We start from the raw sequence: 22,948 nt of genomic DNA, 5'->3' as shown, positions 1-22,948 counted from the left end.
ATTCAATTTTGTTTTAAGTACTTTAGTGTCTCTAATAGTAGACCAAGGGTACGGATGTCGATTGAATTAGATGCTCACACGTTAGCATGATCTTCTTATTGTGTGAATTCCTTAGACTTTATTAGTCATAAAAAAACTAACAATTTTAATTATTTGGACAGAAATATTTCTGATTTGACAAAATATCACTATCCACAGATAACACAACAAAGGTGGCCACTAGTTATCACCGAAATTGTTAGAGATTTATAATAGTTTTTCATAATTTTTTGAAAGTTTTGGAAATGTTAACATTTTATTTGGAAATTCAAATTTTTGTATACTTTAAAAAGGAACAATAAGAGTAACAACTATTCTTTGGCATTATACGAAAACAAAATGATTTGAGGATAAGGAATCACTATTTAAAGAGGAATTAGAATGAAATCTACATAGGGAAATAAGAAAAAAGGAAGAAACGAGTAAAGGGCTCTTGAAACTACGACAAAGCATGCCCATCGGACTCCCATCTTGTACACCGCACGCTCGACAAACTCATAGGCCCACTTTGGGCCAACTCTTATTTTTATATCTTTACTCTAACCGTTAATTAACAATCCCTAACCCCCTCAAAAGATCAATTCATGTTGTTTACTCTTACTTTGATATATAAACTAGACCACACATATATTAGCTTTAAAATCATTATTGTAATGTTAAGTTCAAATCAAACAAAAAAAGTTACTGTAATTTTTTTAGATACTGCACTACGTAGAAATTTGTTTTATGTTCCACGTCTTATATACTTAAAGCAAAACCCTAAGATATAATTCGCTACATCAAACACAAAACTAAATAGCATTTAATTATCTTCACTCATTCACAGCCATACATTATTCCTTTTCACGAAAATGTATATATAAGGAAAAAAAAAGTATATATAAGAAAAATATCTTTCACACATTTTTATATATGTTATCTCTTATCAATATTCTACGTACCTATATAGCGAACATTTTTACGCACCATACTATAGCGTTATCTTTTATCAAACATGCAAATCACTATATAAGTCATAGTCCAAGTTGGAACACAAGAATCCACTGATGAATCTGTTCTCTTCTTCTCTATCACTCAATAACGTGGAAGAAGCAGTTTCTACTCCGTTGTTATTGCTCTCTTCGTTATTGTAATGACTGATTTTATTGTTATCTTCTTCTTGATGACCTCCGAAACCCGAAACTCCATCTTCTTGGCTCATAAGTTGAGAAGCAACAAATTTATCGAGTGCTCTCCAGTCCGTCGTCATCACTGATGTTTTCTTCTTCTTGTTACCTTTATTTTCACTACTTATCAGCGCATTGATGCTCACATCATCTTCTATTAACTGTCTTTTGTAGTTAGTTTGATTCTTCTCCAATGATGTAATTGACGTCGAGTTCACTGGCCTCTTCGTAAGAGGGAGTGAAGGGCTTTCGAGCTGCGGAAGTTGAATGAATTGATCACAGTGGATGAAGTTTAAACCGATATCTGATCCTTCTATTTCTTGCTTGAACATTAAATCTTGTGCAAAAATGTTTTGTTTCTGCTTAGATACGTAACTGAGAGGCTCCATAACCGAGCTTACTCCACTCGGTAATTCGTCGCAAAAGTAACTTGAGCTCCAAGTTTCCGTGTTCTTGGCTTGCCCGGTCATTGGCTTTTTCTTGAACGCTCTACAAACCACCCACCCTTCTTCCTACACAATCATAATAAGGAATGGTTTATTACGTTTAGTGCAAATATGCCAAACCTTTAGGCCAATGTCAAACAAAAAGAAGAAATAATGTTGCTTTTATTTGTAGTGAGACACAATAAGAGCATGCCTTAAAAGTGTGAGACCACAAGAAAGAAAGCTAGCAAATAAGCATAGGTACATACTCATATGCAAGCTATATATCAAACTACTACTAATTAAAAAAAATCGATTTTGAGATATTGCAAGAAATATGATAGGCACACATATTTTTCATAGTATTTACAAAATCTGCTTATCCAACAGCTATATAAGGGATTTGAAACGATACATATAACACTTTAATTCAACAGCTATATATAAAAATGTTATATGTTAACACTTTAAACGCCTAATATAAAAAAAAAATTCATATAAAAATGGAGATAAAGAGGAACGAACTTTGGTCTACATGGAACTGAAGTTTTAGGACAGACTTTTTACTTTTTTGTTTTGTGATTACACAAGTCTTAAAGATACTCGGCTTTTACCTAAAAGGTTAAAATGTGTCTCATAAAAGAGCTTATGAGACAAACAAAAAGGCGCTTGGACCCATGAAAGACAAAATATCCATGTAATTTCCCATAGAAGATAAAATTTAGATTGAACATCTAGTAGAACAATTATCCTATCTATTTCAAAATGATATCACAGTAAAACGAGAATACCTGAGGAGGTGCATTCTCATCTGACTCTAGCCGGTATTCATGCATGATCCAATCGGTTTTTTGGCCATTAGGGGCTCTTCCTTTGTAGAACACAAGTGTTTTTCTCATACCAATCAGTTTTGACTTGTCGTAAACAGCCTTGTCTCGACCCGTGGCTTTCCAAAACCCAGCCATGGTCGCTCTGTTTGTTCTTGTTCCTGTTGGATATTTCTTATCTTTGTGGCTGAAGAAATACCATTCATTTCTTTCCTCGTATCCGATTCGGCATCTCTCTATAATATACATAATTAATGCTAATCAGATCCATGTATTCACATTTTCAGATTAAGAAAAAAAAAATTAAGTATCATCATGTATTTTGTAAAAACCTTGTAAATCCCATGGTTCGATTCTGTAGAGATCAATATCTCTTATGACATCAAGATCGATCTTTTGGGATGCAACTTTTTTCCTTAAATAGTAACCAACGAGCTCTTCATCTGTTGGATGGAATCTGAATCCCGGAGGAACACTACATGATTGATCCACTGATTCCATATTATTTCTGCATAAAACCAAGTTCAACACCACAATGAGATCACTATAATGTCATATACACGTATATATAATATATTGATATGTACATGTGTATGCTTGCTACATCACAAAGAGTTGGGGTTATATATGAGAGAGAGGTAGAGAAAAGTTGGATAATTGGTTTCATGGAAAAAAAGAGAAGAAAGAACTTATTTGTAATCAAGTATAATCATCAGCTCATATGGTGGTTAGTTTCCACTTACTTACCATTTCCATGTCGATGTACTTAACTACATGTACTCAGGTATTATATTTGTATTTTTTAAAAAAATTAAAGAAGTCAGAAGATGGAACTAGAACATGAAAATTAGGTTTAAAGTTGAAGAAATCAAAGAGAAGACATGCATGAGAGCTTCTGTGACGCTAAAAGAGAGTTTTGTTGTATGATGCGTTCCTGTTGTAACGTGGTTTCTGAATTAATGGTGGTAATGATCATATCGAGAAACGGAATTTTCTTTTTCTCTACACATATTATTTTATAACAACCCATCCTAGCTACATTATATATATACATTCTTATTGAATACAAACAAAAACAGCTTTTTCCACATCTACGACAAAACAAAAGCAAAAGAAATCATCAAGTCTGAGCAAAAACAGTTATAATGGTTTCAAAGTCTATGTCTGTTTTATCTTCATTTTAGAAAGCTCAAGACTGTACTATACTACTGGAGTACTGCTACACACACATATAAATATATACGTACAAATTCGAATTATAAGCAAATACAAAATAATAGGGTATCCGAAAAAAGAAAAATATAGGTATTGGGTTTATACATATTAACGACCCTTGATTCATGATAAATAAAAATACCTGAGATATTATAATGGAAATACAAAACATTATGCAGATCGGTCAACACGACGACAAGCTACAAAACCAAGGAAAATATAGAAAAAAAAGGACGACGAGAGATCGATACTTATTTGGTGAATGAAACAAAATATGCACATGTAAGTTGATGAGAGACGATGCAAATGGATTCATATTGAGCTTGAAAGCCCGTGTAGATTAGGTTTTACCTTTTCTTCAACCTGTAGAAGATATATTTGTGTATAGAATACTATTTACTCGTTTGGAAACAAAAGAAACGAGGGATAGTAAAGAAGAAGAAGTCAAAGAGAGATGGATGTGTAGAAGATGATGATCATCGACGACAGAGAGAACTGATATTGAACTTGGTTATAAGTTTCGGGGAATATGAAGAGAGAGAGAGAGTGAGAGAGATTGATGATTCAATGACATATAAAAGGTATAGAGAGTGTGGACCGCTCAATTGCGCGTGGCTTTCTCCATGTCCCCATTTGCATACGTCATCCTCCTCCCGCTTCTTTTCACATTCTTCTTCACTTTTTTTTTTTTTAATTAATTAATTATTCTTTAGTATTATATGTGTCTTATTAGGAGTAAAACGGAGTTAAAGATATCAAAATTATTACTTCTGATTTTTCCGATTGATGCATCATGAAAATTTGCATACATATTTTGAAGAAAGCTAATCGAAACATATATATCATTTTACCTTACATCTTATTTTTTATTGTCAGTTCTAAGTTTGCAAGATTTTTACATACTACAAGGATATTGGACGTTATAAATCTAAGTTAATACACACGCATACAATTAAGGAATGATCCATTTCTTTTCGGCATGGTATTCAATTCAATTAATTGTATTGGTCGAAATCAAAATTCAATTCATTGTACGCCTTTTTATCAGGATAAATACTATCTTTTAATTTAAATTAATGTCATGATAAGAAAAAATTATATATATGTACATTGCATCTACCAAAAAAACTGCCAAATAACTCTGACATTCTCTCAGGTCGGGACCTAACTTAGTTTTATCAACAAAATGTACCATTTGCACTTTTTTTTTTTTTTTTTTTTTTGCATTTTCAAATTCATATGTAAGGACTGCTAGTTCTTTTTTTGTTTCCAACATATACTATAAGGACTAGGTTTAAGTTGTTCAAAACAAGCGAGTTGCAACTGATTTATAATATTTCAACCAAAAAAAAAAATTAATATCAATTTTCCGTCAGACCAATAAGCTCACGGGTTTTAGTGTTGCAAACATTCTGACATTCTGGAACGTGCCACGCTGGCACAACAGAGAATGTCCTTCTGCCACGTGGGGGATATTAAACAAAACCGCCCGCTTCACATGCTTGTGAACTTCACATCATCTGTCGATTTACCAAAGTATCCTCACCGCTTCGACCTTTCTAAGGGTATATTCGTAGTTTAACTAGCATCTCCGGTGACAGCCTTCTCTTCTCCAATGATTTAGCGACAAGAACCAACGAGAAGGGAGTGAAATCGAACACCAGCCACCACGTGTCAGTTACTGGTTGGCTGTTGGACTATTATCTTTACGTAGAAGACAAATAAAGCTAGTATACCAATATATATACACATATCATGCGAACCAACAATAAAGTTATAATCTTATTTTGGTACCAAAATGATTTGATCTATTTTGGGAGCGTTGTTGTGATATTTAGAAAGCATTTGTGTTTGTTGTATTCCAGGATAATTTAAGTAAGGAAATATGGTTGTCCAAATTTTGGTTATATATGCACCTATATATTCTTCAGAAGTGTATATATATGTTGTACTAAATTTATATCTAATTTAACTTATATGTAACTTAAAGTTTTGGTTCTTAACATTTAAACCAAAAAACTTAAGGTTTTGGTAGAATGTCTCCCATATAATACACAAATTGATTACTAAAGAGGTTGTAAATGACTTGCCAACAACAAGATATAGAATTAGAAAGAAAGAAAAAAACATATACCAAAGTGAAACAATCTGGTCCTGCATGCTTTGGACCTGTGCCATTATATCTAATTTCATCAAACGTGTTTGGACATCACTTGTTGGGCTTCAAAATTGCACTTATTGCCCTTGTTTCGACGTTGACTCTTGATTATTAACAAAAGTTTATGATTTTCTAAAGTAAGGTTCATACATTAATTCTTTGAAAATATACATTTTCAATACACATGACGGAAATCAGAATCGAACTATGGTTTGAGTACTTTGCTAGTGCTAATTAACATGCAACGTAACTCTTGTCATGTTGAGCGATGATAATTACTAAATCCGTTGCATTATAAATGCAATTCTTTCTGCATACTCTTTTCTATTCTAATGTAATGTAACTTTATAATATTATTTATTTCAAAAAATTGATATTATTAATCACGGGAAGAAGTTGATGAAGAAAACAATACATAATGGTATAATAGATATTTTAATTTATTTTCAACAGAAACGTTAAAACTTCTAAAAACCCCGGACCGATTTTTATATAATTAGGAGATTTTTAATATCATATACGTGGCCAACGTTTATAGATGAGCTGACTATGATTTAAAGTTACAGGATGCAGGATGGTATGATTTGGTTTACCATAATTAATTAGATTGGTTTCCCAAAAATTAATAAGTAGCTTTATGTTATCTTATGAACTTTGTTCTTTGTCTTAACGAACTCTAACGTTGACAAACATATTTCTGAATCAAGCTTCATGCACGTGTCATTTGCCATATTCGGATTTGCTTGTTTCCTCTGCTCGTTTTTTATTTTAAAGTTGACGTATTGTTTTGAAAAAGAAATAAGTAAATCATTATATCTAAACGCATGCTACGAAACCGCATTTAAAGAAGAGGAAATTTATCCTATTATTCTGTTAGGCTGTTACATTAGGAAGTTATGTCTCTATTCAATCGAAATTTTATTTCGTTTGTAACCTTTTATACTGTACATAAATTCTGTTTTTTTTTTTTTTTTTTTTTTTTTTTTGACATATGTGTTTTAGATCAAATGCCGTTTTATCTAAACTTGGCATGGAACACAAATATACAACTTTTTTTCCTCAACACATATATACATTTTATGAAATCGAAATAGAGCTTGATATATTCAACTTCTTGCTTGAGTCAGGTCTATTGGTAATTTGGCATGCCAACGGAATCCACTAAAACAAATGACCAATTTGTTACGGTGAAATTGTTATTAATTCCTCTAAAAAGGGTGAGATTTTAAGGTGAAACTTGTTGTTTATCTTTTTCACTTTTTGTGTGGGCGGTTACGTACGGTAATAATAATTACTATATTGGTACTTACTACTTTGTAAATGTAATTAGATTCAGAAAATGAAAAATGAGGGAATAAGATATGTCCACGTAGGACGGTGGTGGGTCGGCCGGCGGTCACTAATCAAGCGGCGGAACTCATCATCCCTTAGTGGGTCCCATCCCATCCACCTTCCCCTGAGTTTTTGGCCGGTGAATATATAACCTCTTTCAATAACTTTATTTTCTTCCTTGGATTTTCTAAAATTCTTATATTCTACTGGATTTGACAAACATATTATAGTAGAGTAATTAGAACATTTGTACAAAGACATATGTTTATCTTGATCAAGATCAAGTGATGACGGTATTCGTTTTTTAAGCAAGTGACTACTATACTGTGTTCATAACTAAACAAAATTATTTATGAAAAGAGAAAGGGAGAGAGAGAGAGAGAGGTTAGCGTAACCGGCAAAAGAAGATACTAGTGGGACACATTAAGATCATTTTACACCATTGTGAGTTGTTACAATAACATTTGTTCAAATTCTTTCTAAAATGATTTGATAATAAATCATTGAAACATTTTTTCAAATTCTTTCAAAGATCATTTGATAATAAATCATTATGATTTTATGAATTTTATTGGTTCATTTTTCCATTTTAGTTATTAAAGAGTCATGTCATGTCTAAACAATAATTAATATAGTTGACAAACCAGTAAACTGTAACTTCAATATATATTATATGGATTTAGAACTTAAAGCATCTGTATCTATGTCGTTGAAATATGTATCTTGACAAATGTTGCCTTTGGATCATTATTGAAAACATAATAACTACATATGATAAGCTTAAACAAACTACAAGTCAATTCTAAATCGCCGTCCTATAGATTCACACGCACTTAAGCATGGAGATAGTGATAAAATTGTCATCTTATCTAATGCTGATTTTGAGAAAAATAGTTGTACTTGTGAGTTCTAAAAAGTAAGATCGACATGATCACACTCACTAGTGCTAAGAACTAAAGACTAACACTAATCAAAAAAAAAAAAAAAGAGAACTAAAGACTAACAAAACAAACCAATTTTAACTTATCTGGAAAAACATATATATATATATATATATATATATATATATATATATATATATATATAACAATTAATCTTGAACTTATGTATCTATTTAGGTTCACTAAACATTTTAGGCAAAGTTTAATTAATTATCTTTAAAATATTAGAGTCGCCATAAATTCTATAACCACCAGTCATTTATAATTTCTTTATTTATATCCAACAAAAGACGATTAATTAAAAACATGATTAATGTGATTAGGGACCTGATCGGTAAGAGCTGTAGCTTTACATTTTTTGATGTAGAAATATGACTGTAGGTTTATTTGCTGTGGCTGTAGATTTTATTGCTGTAGTATTTTGGCTGTAGAATTTAAAATTTTGGAAAGTTAAAAATTATGTGCTTTAGGAAAAAAGACTTTCTACAGCCAAAAAATGAATTAAGGAAATATTTTGGCTGTGAGAAAAAAAAAGAAAACCAAAGCTTCTAAAGCTTGATTGGATGTATTTGAAATCTTTAGAAATTTTTTTGCTTTGTAAAGATTCTAAAGCACTTGCCAATCAGGCCCTAGATTACTACACCAAAACAACTTGATTATATAGATTATTAGCATAAATATATAGATGCACTCATTCGAAATATATGAACCAGCCGTTAAACGAGAATATGACCCATATGCCTAGGGTGGGTCTGGGTCGAGACCAGAAGATATGGTCGTGTTATCATAAACTATTTGTAGAAGTCACATTGAAACTTGTCAATAGCTCTTTCTTATCACGCAACAATCTTGAGATTCACTCATTCCTTTTTGTCTCCTCCCACTAACATAATGCGTCATACAAAAAAACGGGCACACATTATATATATATCTATCTATGTAGAGTTCTCTCATTACGCTTATACTAGAAGTGTAATCCATAAGCTTCTTTGCAACGTTACTTATTTTAATTTTCACAACTTGTTCAGTCTATGTTAATATATCAATAGAAAAGATTATTTAATGGTCAAAATCATTTATATTTTCAAATATATGACACTGTCGATCAAATTATCACTTTATAGATATACGTTGTATATACAGTAGACACAAAAATGGTAATGTCATGTGCTTATACAGTTATACGATTGGAAAGATCCAATAGATTATCTTTGAAATCGTGAAGAAAAAGAGACGATGATTGATCATTATTTATGATAAGAAAGAGTAGGGATCTATGTACTGTCATAGTATGAAACTATGAATGTGAGTAATAATAATATATGAGAAGATAGTAAAAGTTAAAAAAATGTCATTGATGGACGTAGCAACTACAAGCACTTTTTAGTGTTCTTTGCAAGTGATTAAACGAACTAAAAAGAGAAGAAGAAGACTATCAATACACACACAATTTACGCAGAAAAAAACCACCAATGGTTGATAGATTCGTGCCATGGAGTTGAAATTTACTAATGATAGAAGCTATAACGCAAGGGAATGTGTATAATTACTGGTGATTGCGTGGTTTGACCACGTATACATGATAATTAATTATTTAATTAGAGATTTTTACGTAACATTGGTTATGAAAATATATGTCATTGGCTGAAAAATGAACGTGTGGGTGTATTCTCTCTTAATTTTGTTTGTTGCATCTTTCAAGTGAAATCCAAAATCATGATAGTTTCGTAATAATCACAAAAACAGCATTACAATAAAACTAATTAATGATATGGGATCACGATTCACAAGATAGATCTGATGGATTTTGGAATGGAGGCCTGATATTCGACCCAATAATGGGCCTATAAACTGTATATCATGGGCTACATGGGTGGGTAATTTGGGTATAAGAAAAGGAAAATATACATTTTTTCTGGTAGTTGTTAAAATGGGCTTAGAGGCCAGGCCAGTGGCTAAAGTCCGCAGCCCAAACTAGTTTAACCGCTAACTGTTTTTAATTTTGCTTAAATGAAACGATGTCGTTGTAGAATCTCTTCACAGTTCAAAAACATTTGTTGTTTTCAACCCAAACTCAAGTCGAATTCCTGTGATTAGAAGACCTTTCTAATATTCCTGATTTCCTTTTTCATGGATCGTTTCATTGTTGGGTTCGTATAAGGGTCGTATTTCAAAAACAAGATCCACATGAACTTCGACAGTGGACTTTTCCACGTGCAAAACTGACTGGAGAAAACGACAGTAGCCAGAGTCAAACAATGCCAGGGTGTTCAATCTTGAGGCACGTGACGACATCAGTGGTTCAACGGTCATATTCAGAATCAGCAACAAACTATTGGCACGTGACAAAGATCAGACCCCACCCACCAATCATTTTGCTCCCTTGTCTCCTTCTTCAATCTTACCCAAAACATTGATTAAAAACAAATTTCAAAATCAGAGTGGCGCGCATTAGTGATTTTTTTTTTTTGACAGTTTTGGATCGACAAAACCCGATCAATAGCCAATCCCTACTATGCGGGATAACGCGACTTACTGGAGTCGAACTCCGGTGGGGAAGACGGAGTCAAATGGACTTAACCACTTGACTAAAGGCACATCCCCGCGCGCATTAGTGATTTTGTAATCTTAATTATAGAATTAATTATTAGTTGAATGATTTTTTTCTTTAATTACTAAAAATCAAAACACAATTCGGCGCTAAAAACATAAAACCTCCTATAAAGCGTGTCCCACATGCATCAAATCCGGGTGCATTAAGTACGTTTGACTAATAATAAATAATCTCTAGTGGACCACTCGAGTTTGAAACATGAAATTTAATTCGATTTCTTGGTCCAAACAAAAGACATTAAAGAAGCTCCAAAGACCAATAAATAATGCTGAATTTTGATAATTGCTTCTTGTTTTTTGTTTTTCTTTTACTAAAAATTTAAATCAGGAAGACTAAAATAAAAACGGTTAGGCCGGTGAAGGCTGAGAAGTTGGGTCGGCGGAGGAAGGAACGTCAGGACCAACACGACAGCCTTCAAGCATGAAAACAACATCGGACATTGTTGGTCGGTCAAGAGGATCTGTTGCAGTACAAAGAAGTCCGACTTTGATTCCTAATAAGAACTCTTCCCATTCTGATGATTCCGGGTCGAGTTCGAGTAGGCCCGGTTCTAGTAGCTCTGTGACTTGGCCTCTCTGAAGCTGTTTCTTCACCCATTTCACTATATCCTCGTCTTGTGTGAACATTACCGGTCTTTTTCCCGTTAGGATTTCGAGTAGGACAATGCCGAAGCTGTAGATGTCGGATTCTCTTGTGATTTCCCCGGACAATGTAGCTTCTGGAGAGACATATCCTAGCGTCCCAATGGTGTTTGCTGTGACGGCTGATCTTGATGGGGATCGAACAGTGAGACGGTCAAGCCCAAAATCAGATAAATGGGCTTCGAAGTCAGCGTCGAAGAGTACATTCTGTGGCTTGATATCACCATGAACCTATTTGGGATAAGAGATGTTAAAAAGGACTGAATGTAATGTGTTATGTAGAATGTGATTTAAACCATAATTTTCTTACCATGTTGGATTGATGGAGGAAACCGAGTCCGCGAGCGATTCCGAGAGCTATGAGGTGGCGCATTGGCCAGTTTAGGACATGGCCATCTTGGTGGGAAGCTTCTTGGAGCAGAGTAGATAAGTTCCCGTTGGGCATGTAGTCATATACTAAAAGCCTTAAGTCTGGTGGACCTGCGTAGTAACCTCTAAGAACCGTGATGTTTCGGTGCTTGACTTTACCAAGAACTTCAGCTTCCTTTTTGAACAAGTTCTCATTCAAGAGTGAGCCATTGGGTAAGCGGCGGATAGAGAGAACCATTCCATCATTGTAATTGGCTTTGAATAGCAATCCGTATCGGGTTCTGCTAAGAACGTTTTCTTCATCGAACTGTCTTGTTGCTTCGATTGTTTCAGCTAGCGTTATCTTGTTGTTGAACATAACTAGCTTTGGTTCTCCATTTTCTGTGCTTGATCTGCTTGTGCTGCTACGGACTCTACTTCCTGCGCTTGTTCTACCAGGACTTCGTTTCTTCTCTCCCGTTGTAGACTGTTGTTTCAGCTTCTTTCTCCATTTCAAGAGTGTGTAAACGTAGAAGCAGCAGAAGAGTGATAAAAGGAATGCACCTATTGCAGCCATAACTATCATCAGAATCATTTTCCTTTTCTTCTTCTTTTCTTCCGCTGTGCTGCTTTCGCATTTTCTGTTTAATGGCTTTCCGCAGAGCTCTGTGTTACCTGAAAATTCTGATGGGTTGTTGATTTTTGAGCCTAAAGAAGCTGGAATCTCTCCTTTAAGGTTGTTGCTTGAGACGTTGAAGTACACCAAGTTACTGGAAATAAGGGCGAGGCTAGCCGGAATCTCCCCGGTTAAGTTATTAACAGAAAGATCCATCTTTGTCAAGTTTGATAAACCAGATCCAGGTATGACTCCTGAAAGATGATTGTGGTCAAGTGACAATGAGTTGAGAGACGAGCTCTGAGAGACTTCTGGTGGGATTTCGCCTGACAAGTTGTTCCGACCCAAGTCAAGCACCTTCAAGCGCGGAAGACGAGAGAGATCAGCTGGAATATGACCCGTTAGCCGGTTAGATCTTAACTCGAGAACTTCAAGAGCTGAGCAGTTTCCAATTTCAGGTGGAATAGACCCAGAGATGTGATTATCCGACAGCGACAAAGAAACCAACAAGCGAAGAAACCCGAAAGTCTGCGGAATCTGACCGGAGAATGAATTAGAGCTAAGGTTCACATACCTTAAACTCACCAAGCTACTAAACCCTTCAGGTACAACACCAGAGAAGTTGTTCCCCTGCAATGCAATCACTTGCAAGTTGGGCAAACCAGAGAGCTCAACGGGAACCTCACCGGACATATTCTGCTTGCTCAAATCAAGTGCTGTTAACTTGAACAGATTACCTACACTAGCTGGTATCTCACCAGAGAATCCATTCCCACTCAAATTCAGAAAACTCAGGTTACTTAAGTTGCTGATACTCACAGGAACTTCCCCGGAAAACCGATTTCCACTCAGATCCAGCTCAGACAGACTCGTCAATGCCAATAACTCCACTGGAAAACTCCCATTCAAGTTGTTTTCACCTAAGTTTAACCTATCAAGCTGCTGCAGATTCACCATAGATGAAGGAACATAACCTGAGAAGCTGTTTCTGCCTAAAGATAAAACCTTTAAAGCATTCATGTAGCCAAGAAACTCTGGAACCTGACCTTTTAATCTGTTTCCTTCCAAATCAAGAACACCTAACGAACCACATTGCTTAATCTCAACAGGAATCTCACCAGTAAGAGAGTTATTAGCCAATTTCAGTTCCTCTAATCTCTTCAAGTTACCAATATCCGGCGGAATCTCACCGGAAAACAAGTTTCCAGAAACATCAAGATTCGTTAGTGACAAAATATTAGTCAACCACAACGGGAAACGGCCGGAGATTGGATTTTCCCTGAGATCCAAGACCTGTAAACCGGTACGACAGTTCGCCGTCGTCTCAGGCCGTACGATATCGGAGAAAGCATTGAACCCTAACTGAACAATCCTAAGCGATGTGTTGCAGAAGACAGAAAACGGCACAGTACCGGAAAAATTGTTGTTAGAGAGCGAGATAACCTCGAGTTTAGGAAGAGCGCCGTACGCGGCGGGGATCACGCCGCCGATTTCGTTCTCCGACGCGCTCAAGTGAACTAAGGAGGAGCAGTTTGAGATAGCAGACGGTAATGTCCCTTGCAAGAGATTGAAATCAAGCCATAAATACTGAAGACTCTGGAGGTTACCTAGACTCGCCGGAATCTCGCCGGTTAACTGATTATACGAGAGATTAAGAAGCTGAAGCTGAGTCAAGTTAGCGAGTCCACTCGGTATCTGACCAGAGAAGGTGTTCGACGAAATGTCAAGGAACTTGAGGCTCGATGGTAAACCAACGGAGATCTCACCAGAGAGACGGTTTCCAGCAACATTAAAAACCTCAAGCGATGTGAGATTCCTCATCGCCGGAGGTAGTTTCCCAGAGAGTGAGTTGTACTGAAGAAAGACGGAGAATAGGCGCGTGCAGTAAGCGAGTGAAGCAGGGATAGTACCGTTCAGCGAGTTTGACCGGAGACTGAGCTTCCGTAGCATGCGTAGGCCGGAGATACGATCAGAGATTCGTCCGGAGAGTTGAAGACGAGGTAGACGGATCTCAGTGACACGGTGGTTAGTGCAGCCGACGCCGCGCCAGTCACATGGAGCTGCTGGAGTTGAAGGATCCCATGAAGTTAAAGCACCGAGAGGGTCATGGAGGTTGAGTTTAAACGCCGTGAGAGCATCAATCTCGGCTTGAGATTCATCGGCGTATGAAAATAACGGCGCGTAAATGACCAGGAAAATGAATAACAGAGATATATCCATGGCCTTAGATCTGTTGCAGTGAACAAAATAAAAACTTAGCTTGAAGAAGGTGAGAGAAGTGTCCCCATGAGTGTGGTTTCTTGGAGAGAGAATGAGAAAAAATAAAAATGAGTAAAGTTAAAAGTTTTTAAAGAAGAAGCCGAAACAGGATTATATAATTTATTTGTTTCTTTAGATAATTTGAAATTTATTTGAAGTCCGCACTATAATCCATGCATTATTAAAAAAATGATCTTTGTTACAAATTGGGGAAACATTATTCTAATCATTATATTGTCCTTGCAAGTTAAAAAAAAAAAAAAACAGAGCTGGTCCACTCGTTTTAAACTCCCGGCGATCGATTTTCACGGCGAGAAATGTCGTCGGCGATTTGCTTTGCTTTACTCACCACCTTCACGATCCTCTTGTCGTATTCGAGCTTGTCTGATGGATTACAACCTCGTAGGATTTCTCATGGCTTGACGGAAAGTAGCAAGTACTTGACGAGGGATGAGCTCTGGTTCAATCAAACCCTAGATCACTACTCTCCATCTGTAATCAATCTTCCCGATTTCGTTTCTTCTTCGATTTCAATTAGAAATCTAATTGTTTCTAATTTTAGGAATCGAATTGTTTCTATATTAGGATCATCGCAAATTCAGACAGCGATACTATGAATATCTTGACCATCTACGAGTTCCAGACGGACCTATCTTTATGATGATCTGTGGCGAAGGACCTTGCAATGGAATCCCCAATGACTATATAACTGTAAGATTTTATTTGATTGATTAATCTATTTCTCATGGCATCGATAATTAATGGAAATTTGCATTGCTTTTTCTTGATAAACATGGTCTTCAGGTGTTAGCAAAGAAGTTTGATGCAGGCATTGTTTCACTCGAGCATCGTTACTACGGAAAGAGCTCACCGTTTAAGTCATTAGCCACTGAGAATCTCAAGTATCTTTCATCTAAACAGGCTCTTTTCGATTTAGCTGCTTTCCGCCAATATTACCAGGCAAGTAGTAGTCTTATGGTTTTTACTTTCTCTAGGATCAAATGTTTGAGAAGCTGCGTTTATAAGCATGTTTTGGGATTTCTTTGTGGATGCAGGACTCTTTGAATGTTAAGTTTAATAGAAGCGGCAATGTTGAGAATCCGTGGTTTTTCTTTGGAGCGTCTTATTCTGGAGCTTTAAGTGCTTGGTTCCGGCTTAAGTTCCCTCATTTGACCTGTGGAAGCCTTGCTAGTTCCGCAGTTGTTCGTGCTGTCTACGAATTCCCTGAATTTGATCAACAGGTATTTTTGTTTCAAGATTATACTTTAAGTGAAGACATGTAGTGTTTTTCATATAGAGTTTAGTTGCTGACAGAATCGAGATTTTTTTGCCTTATTGAGTAGATAGGTGAGTCAGCTGGACCGGAATGTAAAGCTGCACTACAAGAGACTAATAAACTCTTGGAACTAGGGCTTAAAGTGAATAACAAGGCTGTGAAAGCTCTCTTCAATGCCACCGAGGTCTAGCTTTGCTGTTTCTCTTTCTATTCGTTGAATCCAAACAAATCTGGAAGTAAAAAGTCTGTCTCTAATATGTTTAAGTTTCTGAAATCTGCAGCTTGACGTTGATGCTGATTTTTTGTACTTGATAGCAGATGCAGAAGTTATGGCGGTATGCATGTTCATTTTATACTTTTATGATTTTCATTTTCTTTCTAGTTTTAGATGTTTATCTTCCAAGATTTTGGCAGATCCAATATGGAAACCCAGATAAACTATGTGTACCACTCGTGGAAGCTCATAAGAATGGTGGTGATTTAGTGGTAAGTTCTTTGTTTTTTTAGATCCCTCTTTGCTTTTACTTGGTGTCTATATATATGATAACTGATCATATATGCTAGAAGAACTCGTTTTGCAAACTAAAGATTTGTATTTACTGATACATTATATGTGGTCTATAAATGCAGGAAGCATATGCTAAATATGTTAGAGAGTTTTGTATGGGAGTCTTCGGGCTGAGCTCTAAAACATATAGCCGGAAACATCTGCTAGACACTGCGGTAACCCCAGAGAGTGCAGATAGGCTTTGGTGGTTCCAAGTTTGCACTGAAGTGGCGTATTTCCAAGTGGCACCTGCAAATGATAGCATCCGGTCTCATCAAATCAATACAGAGTACACACAGTCCCAAGCTTATATGCATAATTTTGTTTTTTATCGTTTCTATCTATCGTCCTGCTTACTTTTCTTTTAATTTGATAGGTATCATTTGGATCTATGCAAGAGTCTGTTTGGGAAAGGTGTTTACCCTGAAGTCGATGCAACAAACCTGTACTATGGAAGTGATAGAATTGCTGGTATGTAATATCGAAAAATATCTCGATGATCCTCTTATACTTTTGCACATTCCAACAGTTTCTTCTTATTCTCAATTTTGCAGCGACCAAGATTATCTTCACAAATGGGTCACAGGATCCATGGCGTCACGCATCCAAACAGACCTCATCTCCTGAACGTAAGTCTCCATTTAGTTTGGTCGAAACTTTATAACATTAACTCCGGCTTAGTCTATATCGTACACTTGCACTCAAACAAATACTTTCTCTGGGACACTAAGAAGTTTATGCTTGACGACACAGTGCCTTCTTACATTGTGACTTGTCACAACTGTGGCCATGGAAGTGATCTCCGTGGATGCCCTCAATCTCCCATGGTCATTGAAGGTATATTACCGGCCTCTTCTCTCTTTCTGATACCTGAAGTCAAAAGACAGACAAGTATTGAAACAACTGCTAAAATAATTTAAATTTTCTCTGCTTTTTTTCATTCCCATTTTCAGGTGATTCCAAGAATTGCAGTTCACCAGATGCAGTGAACAAAGTAAGGCAACATATAGTAGAACACATGGACTTGTGGCTCTCCGAGTGTCGTGGAGGGATTAGGAGTTCCATGTAAAGTCACACGAACTGCGGTTCTGCAGATAAATAAAACCATTAGATGTATGTTCCAAACTTGTATCTGTGTTACTCTGATGTATGTTTCGAACTTGTCGATACGGACCTAATACAGTAGTTTACACGATTAGACGATAGAATTACCGTCGAGCCATGGATCGAGCAAGCTTAGTCAATAATAGTCTCTTTCGTAATAACTAGTTAAATAAAATATAATACGATTCTAAACACGAATCCGTTGTAGTCTAGCTGGTTAGGATACTCGGCTCTCACCCGAGAGACCCGGGTTCGAGTCCCGGCAACGGAGACTTTTTGTTTGTTTTGGGTTTGACTTCTGACGACGTCGTTTTGTATAACTAGTCAACAAAGTGAAGACAGATCACAGATGTCTCCTGCTATTGGACCGGAAGGAAAAATAAAAACGGATGACTCATATAGACACGGAATCAATTTTCTCGGGATTTCGAAATTTGACGGTGATCTGACTTTCAACGAATTTTTCTCCTCCATGTTTTCTTTTGGCTGATCGGTAAATCAAACGTTCGTTTCGGGTTCGATGGTGGAAGCTACGTCTAATTTGACGTCGACGCAGAGATATGCGGCCGGCGCATTGTTCGCGATCGCGCTCAACCAAGCGCAGATCAACCAAACTCAGCCGCTGGGAATCCCGGCGGCGGAAGACGACGACGGAGGCGATGAAGAGCGAAGAAGCAATTGCAGTAGCGGAGATTCTGTCTCTGATGACCCAAGCCTTTGGGTACACGAGACGTCTGGCCTTCTTCGACCCGTTTTCAGGTGATCTCCCAAAATCTCTTATCGTTGTCATCGATTTTGAAGTATTGTTTCTGTGTTTTGGTTGAACTCATCATGGTTGATTAGTAATTGGCTTTAGCTGTGTTTGTAATTCGTTTCTATCCACAGATGTCTTGAGATTGATTCACCGGCTTGGCTTGGTCTCGAGCAAACAGCTTGCTCTTCTCCGGCTAAGCACCACATCGGAGCGGTATAGCTATTCCGGAGTTCGAATTTTGCTGTCATGGATCCGATATTCTTTGTTGAGTTAATTGTTAATTAACTTCTATTTTTGATTTCTTGTAGTTCACGAGGTTACTCTCAGAAGAAGCGAGTGATGCTTCTGTCGAGATGGTGGAGCAAGAGATGGCCTTAGCTAAAGCTGCTGATGCTATGGTGCATAGTATCCAAAGCTCTGTATCTAGAGATGCTAAGAAGGAGAAGCATCAGGAATATGAAACTGAATGCCGTGAGAAATATGCGGTTCCTGAGGTAAAATCAAAAGATGTGGATTTGGATAAAGAGAAGGATAAGAAGGAGGCGGCTGATAGTGCTGAGACAGAGAGTCTTGAAGCGGGTGTAGTTATTATAGATGGAAGCCACAAGCCTGAAGTTCTTGAAAATGAGAAATCTGTTGAGGAAGTAACATTGCTTAGCCATCAGAGGAAGATAAATGTTCTTTATGAGCTACTTTCTGCTTGCTTGTCAGACAAACATCAAGAGGATAATAAATGTAAACGGCGTAGAAAAGGCTATGATGCGCGTCACCGTGTTGCTCTCCGTTTACTTGCGACCTGGTTTAACATTGAGTGGATTAAAGTGGTTCGTATAGTTATTTCTTCCAAAACAAGCTCATTGTGAAATGTAATGCTTTTACATAGAATCATTGTTGTTACGAATTAGATATCTTGCTCTGAGTTAGGATATGGAACTGGCACTGCTCTAAATTCCAGTACTTTTTCATCTGCTACCATTTTCTTTGTTTTCTCTTTGTTCTGGCAGTTGTTTATTGAATGGTTTATATTGTGTTTCCTTTCATTGTTATAATATATAATATATTAACATTGAAGGTTCTTCAATTTCTAGGAAGCAATTGAGACAATGGTCGCATGCTCTGCCATGGCTATTCAGAAGTCTGCTGAAATGAAGGGTGAAGATGCTCTGTCTACTACAACTTCATGGGCTAAGTGGAAGCGTGGAGGCATCATTGGTGCCGCTGCTATTACAGGGGGCACTTTGATGGCCATCACTGGTGGTACGACGAATTCAAAGCGTTAACCTTCTAAATTAGACGCATTTTGAATTGGTTACCTATCTTACATTTACATGGTTATATTCAATAGGATTGGCTGCTCCAGCTATTGCTGCAGGGTTTGGTGCATTGGCACCAACACTGGGCACACTTATACCGGTGATTGGAGCTGGTGGGTTTGCTGCTGCGGCTAGTGCCGCTGGAACTGTTGCTGGCTCCGTTGCAGTTGCAGCATCGTTTGGAGGTGAATAAGAGTAGATGAATTCACTTTTGCACTATATGGATAATCAGTGTGCTTATAATTAGGCACTAGGTGTTTTGGCTTCTCTTTCATCTCCACTAATGTATTAAATTTTTGGAAGGAGCGTTTACAATGTCACTTATGCTTGGTTTTAAAAAAAATTCCGTATCCAGCTGCTGGAGCTGGTCTCACAGGGACTAAGATGGCAAGGAGAATTGGGGACCTTGATGAGTTTGAATTTAAAGCTATTGGCGAAAATCATAATCAAGGAGTGAGTTCCTATTTCCCTCTGCTGCTAGATCATTGTGACCATAATATTTGTATTTTGGAGTACGAAATATTGGTTATATTTCCTCTCCCTTCTTCATTTGGAAATCTCCTTGCTCTGTGTTTTCACTGATGTGAATTTTTTTTGTGGAAATCAATGTAACAGCGGTTAGCAGTGGAAGTCTTGGTTGCTGGTGTTGTTTTTGAAGAAGAAGATTTTGTGAAACCATGGGAAGGGTTAACTAGTAATCTGGAGAGGTATATGTCGTGTGAGGACTTTAGTATCTTAATAAGGAAATAGGATTTAACATCTGGAGCTGCTCCTTGCATTAGCTTTACTCATTCACGTTTGTGTCTGATTCTCAAAGTGAACTATACTTGCTTCTATAAGTCTGGTCTTTTACTATTCCAGGTACACGCTGCAATGGGAGTCCAAGAATCTTATCTTAGTGAGCACAGCAATTCAGGATTGGCTTACTTCAAGTAATTGGTTTTTATCCTACTAAATAACCATGTTGATGTAAAAATGTCAAAAATTCTAAGATAATTGTGATATTGTTATTATGATTTCCCCAGGACTTGCCATGGAATTGATGAAACAGGGAGCTATGCACACTGTGTTGGCCTCTCTTTTAATGGCATTGGCATGGCCAGCGACAATCTTAGTGGCTGCTGATTTCATAGATAGCAAATGGAGTATTGCTATTGATAGGTAACACCTTTTCCCTTGCTAAGTAGTCATCTATGAATGAAGATGATGCACCATTTACCCATCACATCTCCAACTAATGACTAGTTACTTTGAAACTTTCGTGTTGGTTTTGCATTCGAACTAAATCCGTGACTGTTATAATCTACTCCTGTAGGTCGGACAAAGCAGGAAGACTTCTAGCTGAAGTGCTACAAAAAGGCTTGCAAGGAAATAGGTATAGAGTTCATGACTGCTGCAATGAAATAAATATAATTTCTGTATTTAAAAGTTATACATAAAGGATTTATGTCTTGTGTTGCTTATATTTCCTCAAATTTTGGGAATTCAGACCCATCACTCTCGTGGGTTTTTCACTCGGTGCTCGTGTCATCTTCAAATGCCTCCAAGCTCTGGCCGAGACAGAGCAAAACGGTATTTTCCATATGCAACATAGAAGATTGCTTTAAAAGATTGAATCTGACTTTTATCATGTCTTTGGCAGCTGAACTTGTGGAAAGAGTTGTTCTTCTTGGAGCACCCATTTCAATCAATAATGAAAACTGGCGAGACGTAAGGAAGGTACATTACATTACCAAAACATGTCACATCTATGGAATCAAATCTTAAATGAGATTTTGTTAAAAAATTGATATCTCTGGTCCTGTTTGATAGATGGTAGCTGGAAGATTCATCAATGTTTATGCCACAAATGATTGGACCCTTGGTATCGCATTTCGTGCTAGGTACATAACATACATTCCATTATTTCAATTTATATTCTCTTCACCTAACAAACCAACTTGTTCAATTAATCCTAACTATGATCGTCCACAGTTTATTCTCCCAAGGATTAGCGGGAATCCAACCAATTTGTATCCCTGGGATCGAAAATGTAAGCCATCTATCTCTTTCTTTTTGTCACCTCTATGTATTATCCACTTGTGAAACAAATAATTAGCTGATGGAGTGAATATTTAGTAAATGATTCTGCCAACAAAAAAAAAAAAAAAAAGATATAAGATCACTGTCAATAATTGTAGGGTTTTAATCTTAATCATATCATTTCACCTCTCGATTTCAACGTGTTACAGGTGGATGTAACCGATATGGTGGAAGGTCACTCTTCATATCTATGGAAAACTCAGCAGATTCTAGAAAGACTCGAAATTGACACTTATTACCCTGTTTTTAGAGACACTCTCTAACGCAAATAAAATTAGATACGTATAGAGAACCAAACTTTTTCACATGTTTGAATTGTAGACACAAATAAAAGTCGTTATGCTTATACGTTAGACATTAACTAAAGCAAGGCTTGTATTTTGTTTGTTTGCTTTAGTTGTCTTTGGTTTTTTTTTTTTTAAGTTCGTCGATGCCGGCGAAAGACGAGGACTGTTTTATTGTAATTATTTGTATGAAACGTCACATTGAACCGCCATGGCTGACTATGGCCGTGTTTTAGCTGATGGAAAAAGTTAGTAATTCTCTAGTGACTGTATACGTCGGAACAGAAGAAAAATGATAAAAGTTTGGAAGACTTTCATTTCTTTCTTTTTTTTTTCTTTTTCTTTTTTTCGTTATTGATTATTAAATTATCATAATACTTTTAGACAAGTATGTTTATTTATTTTAAATTTAAATACAATTTTCCGTGAAGGTTTATCTTTTCATCTTTTGTATTTCACTCATCCAACAGGTATCAATTGTTAGTTTTTTTAAATAGAAAAGACCATTAGTTTTTTTATGCAATAAAAATAGAGATAAGTTCTAAGAAAAAACAAACACTACACTTAAATTTCAGAAAATTATCTTATTTATATTTCAGTAAACCAATTCCTATGGTCTCATGTGTAAGGGAATCCTCTTTCTTCACTACTAGTGGTCCATACAAGTTAAGAATGTATATATATATAATCCGTATCTCTTCATCACATGTCAAGATAATATATATATATATATATATAAATAGTTAGAATTTATTACATTGTAAATATACAAGTAACCCACAAAAATTAATCACATTTTAAATTCAGAAAACCAACCTTGACAACTCATTTAGTTTGCTATAAATTTGTCACTTTCTTAACTTTGCCTCTCCGTGACAATAGTCTGTCGTGAAGAGACTACTACTTAGTACTTACCCGTTTATTATTATTTTCAAAGTTTTTTACATAGCTATATATTTTTGTTCCAGACAAATTTATAAGATTTTATTTTCCTCGAACTGATGAAA

At 36.3% G+C, this 22,948-nt stretch overlaps 4 protein-coding genes and 1 non-coding gene across 5 annotated transcripts; 3 read left to right on the top strand and 2 right to left on the bottom strand.

The window, feature by feature from the left end:
* Nucleotides 1-825: 825 nt before the first annotated feature.
* Nucleotides 826-4,379, bottom strand: LOC9303104 (NAC domain-containing protein 76). The gene is made up of 4 exons (XM_021020091.1): nucleotides 4,024-4,379; nucleotides 2,790-2,965; nucleotides 2,422-2,693; nucleotides 826-1,717 (listed from the first exon to the last, which is right to left on the bottom strand). The coding sequence occupies exons 2-4, from the start codon at nucleotides 2,956-2,958 to the stop codon at nucleotides 1,028-1,030; spliced, it is 1,131 nt and encodes a 376-aa protein (XP_020875750.1). The 5' UTR covers nucleotides 2,959-2,965; nucleotides 4,024-4,379; the 3' UTR covers nucleotides 826-1,027.
* Nucleotides 4,380-10,907: 6,528 nt separating this feature from the next.
* On the bottom strand, nucleotides 10,908-14,722 carry LOC9305113 (probable LRR receptor-like serine/threonine-protein kinase At4g36180). Its single transcript, XM_002866985.2, has 2 exons — nucleotides 11,669-14,722; nucleotides 10,908-11,589 (listed from the first exon to the last, which is right to left on the bottom strand). Exons 1-2 carry the CDS (start codon nucleotides 14,540-14,542, stop codon nucleotides 11,065-11,067), a joined length of 3,399 nt encoding a protein of 1,132 aa, XP_002867031.1. The 5' UTR covers nucleotides 14,543-14,722; the 3' UTR covers nucleotides 10,908-11,064.
* A 14-nt stretch (nucleotides 14,723-14,736) lies between these two features.
* Nucleotides 14,737-17,609, top strand: LOC9303103 (probable serine protease EDA2). The gene is made up of 12 exons (XM_021018703.1): nucleotides 14,737-15,075; nucleotides 15,167-15,292; nucleotides 15,386-15,541; nucleotides 15,637-15,822; nucleotides 15,925-16,041; nucleotides 16,139-16,192; nucleotides 16,272-16,343; nucleotides 16,488-16,693; nucleotides 16,781-16,875; nucleotides 16,959-17,033; nucleotides 17,158-17,241; nucleotides 17,358-17,609. The coding sequence occupies exons 1-12, from the start codon at nucleotides 14,899-14,901 to the stop codon at nucleotides 17,471-17,473; spliced, it is 1,464 nt and encodes a 487-aa protein (XP_020874362.1). The 5' UTR covers nucleotides 14,737-14,898; the 3' UTR covers nucleotides 17,474-17,609.
* Nucleotides 17,610-17,706: 97 nt separating this feature from the next.
* Nucleotides 17,707-17,779, top strand: TRNAE-CUC. The gene has a single exon. It is a non-coding gene; the product is annotated as a tRNA-Glu (tRNA).
* Nucleotides 17,780-17,877: 98 nt separating this feature from the next.
* Nucleotides 17,878-22,204, top strand: LOC9303102 (transmembrane and coiled-coil domain-containing protein 4). Its single transcript, XM_002868994.2, has 15 exons — nucleotides 17,878-18,267; nucleotides 18,394-18,475; nucleotides 18,571-19,086; nucleotides 19,351-19,519; nucleotides 19,608-19,760; nucleotides 19,931-20,028; nucleotides 20,191-20,282; nucleotides 20,437-20,507; nucleotides 20,601-20,736; nucleotides 20,891-20,950; nucleotides 21,065-21,147; nucleotides 21,218-21,294; nucleotides 21,388-21,458; nucleotides 21,550-21,607; nucleotides 21,807-22,204. The coding sequence occupies exons 1-15, from the start codon at nucleotides 18,029-18,031 to the stop codon at nucleotides 21,918-21,920; spliced, it is 2,019 nt and encodes a 672-aa protein (XP_002869040.2). The 5' UTR covers nucleotides 17,878-18,028; the 3' UTR covers nucleotides 21,921-22,204.
* Nucleotides 22,205-22,948: the final 744 nt, after the last annotated feature.

The sequence above is a fragment of the Arabidopsis lyrata genome (assembly GCF_000004255.2).
Source record: "Arabidopsis lyrata subsp. lyrata unplaced genomic scaffold ARALYscaffold_7, whole genome shotgun sequence".
NCBI lineage: Eukaryota > Viridiplantae > Streptophyta > Magnoliopsida > Brassicales > Brassicaceae > Arabidopsis > Arabidopsis lyrata.
Note: the sequence above shows the minus strand (reverse complement) of the source record. Positions and strands in the feature narration are given on the sequence as shown.

What these genes read in the sequence shown, in the direction of transcription:
- LOC9303103 (XM_021018703.1), top strand. Translation starts at nt 14,899, where the DNA reads ATGTCGTCGGCGATTTGCTTTGCTTTACTCACCACCTTCACGATCCTC. An exon ending in CTTTCCGCCAATATTACCAG is followed by an intron (nt 15,542 to 15,636) that starts GCAAGTAGTAGT and finishes TTGTGGATGCAG; the next exon opens with GACTCTTTGAATGTTAAGTT. An exon ending in TCCCTGAATTTGATCAACAG is followed by an intron (nt 15,823 to 15,924) that starts GTATTTTTGTTT and finishes CTTATTGAGTAG; the next exon opens with ATAGGTGAGTCAGCTGGACC.
- LOC9305113 (XM_002866985.2), bottom strand. Translation starts at nt 14,542, where the DNA reads ATGGATATATCTCTGTTATTCATTTTCCTGGTCATTTACGCGCCGTTA. An exon ending in TCCTCCATCAATCCAACATG is followed by an intron (nt 11,590 to 11,668) that starts GTAAGAAAATTA and finishes TATCCCAAATAG; the next exon opens with GTTCATGGTGATATCAAGCC.
- LOC9303104 (XM_021020091.1), bottom strand. Translation starts at nt 2,958, where the DNA reads ATGGAATCAGTGGATCAATCATGTAGTGTTCCTCCGGGATTCAGATTC. An exon ending in CGAACCATGGGATTTACAAG is followed by an intron (nt 2,694 to 2,789) that starts GTTTTTACAAAA and finishes TGTATATTATAG; the next exon opens with AGAGATGCCGAATCGGATAC. An exon ending in ATGAGAATGCACCTCCTCAG is followed by an intron (nt 1,718 to 2,421) that starts GTATTCTCGTTT and finishes ATGATTGTGTAG; the next exon opens with GAAGAAGGGTGGGTGGTTTG.
- LOC9303102 (XM_002868994.2), top strand. Translation starts at nt 18,029, where the DNA reads ATGGTGGAAGCTACGTCTAATTTGACGTCGACGCAGAGATATGCGGCC. An exon ending in GCGAAAATCATAATCAAGGA is followed by an intron (nt 20,029 to 20,190) that starts GTGAGTTCCTAT and finishes TCAATGTAACAG; the next exon opens with CGGTTAGCAGTGGAAGTCTT. An exon ending in GTATCCCTGGGATCGAAAAT is followed by an intron (nt 21,608 to 21,806) that starts GTAAGCCATCTA and finishes AACGTGTTACAG; the next exon opens with GTGGATGTAACCGATATGGT.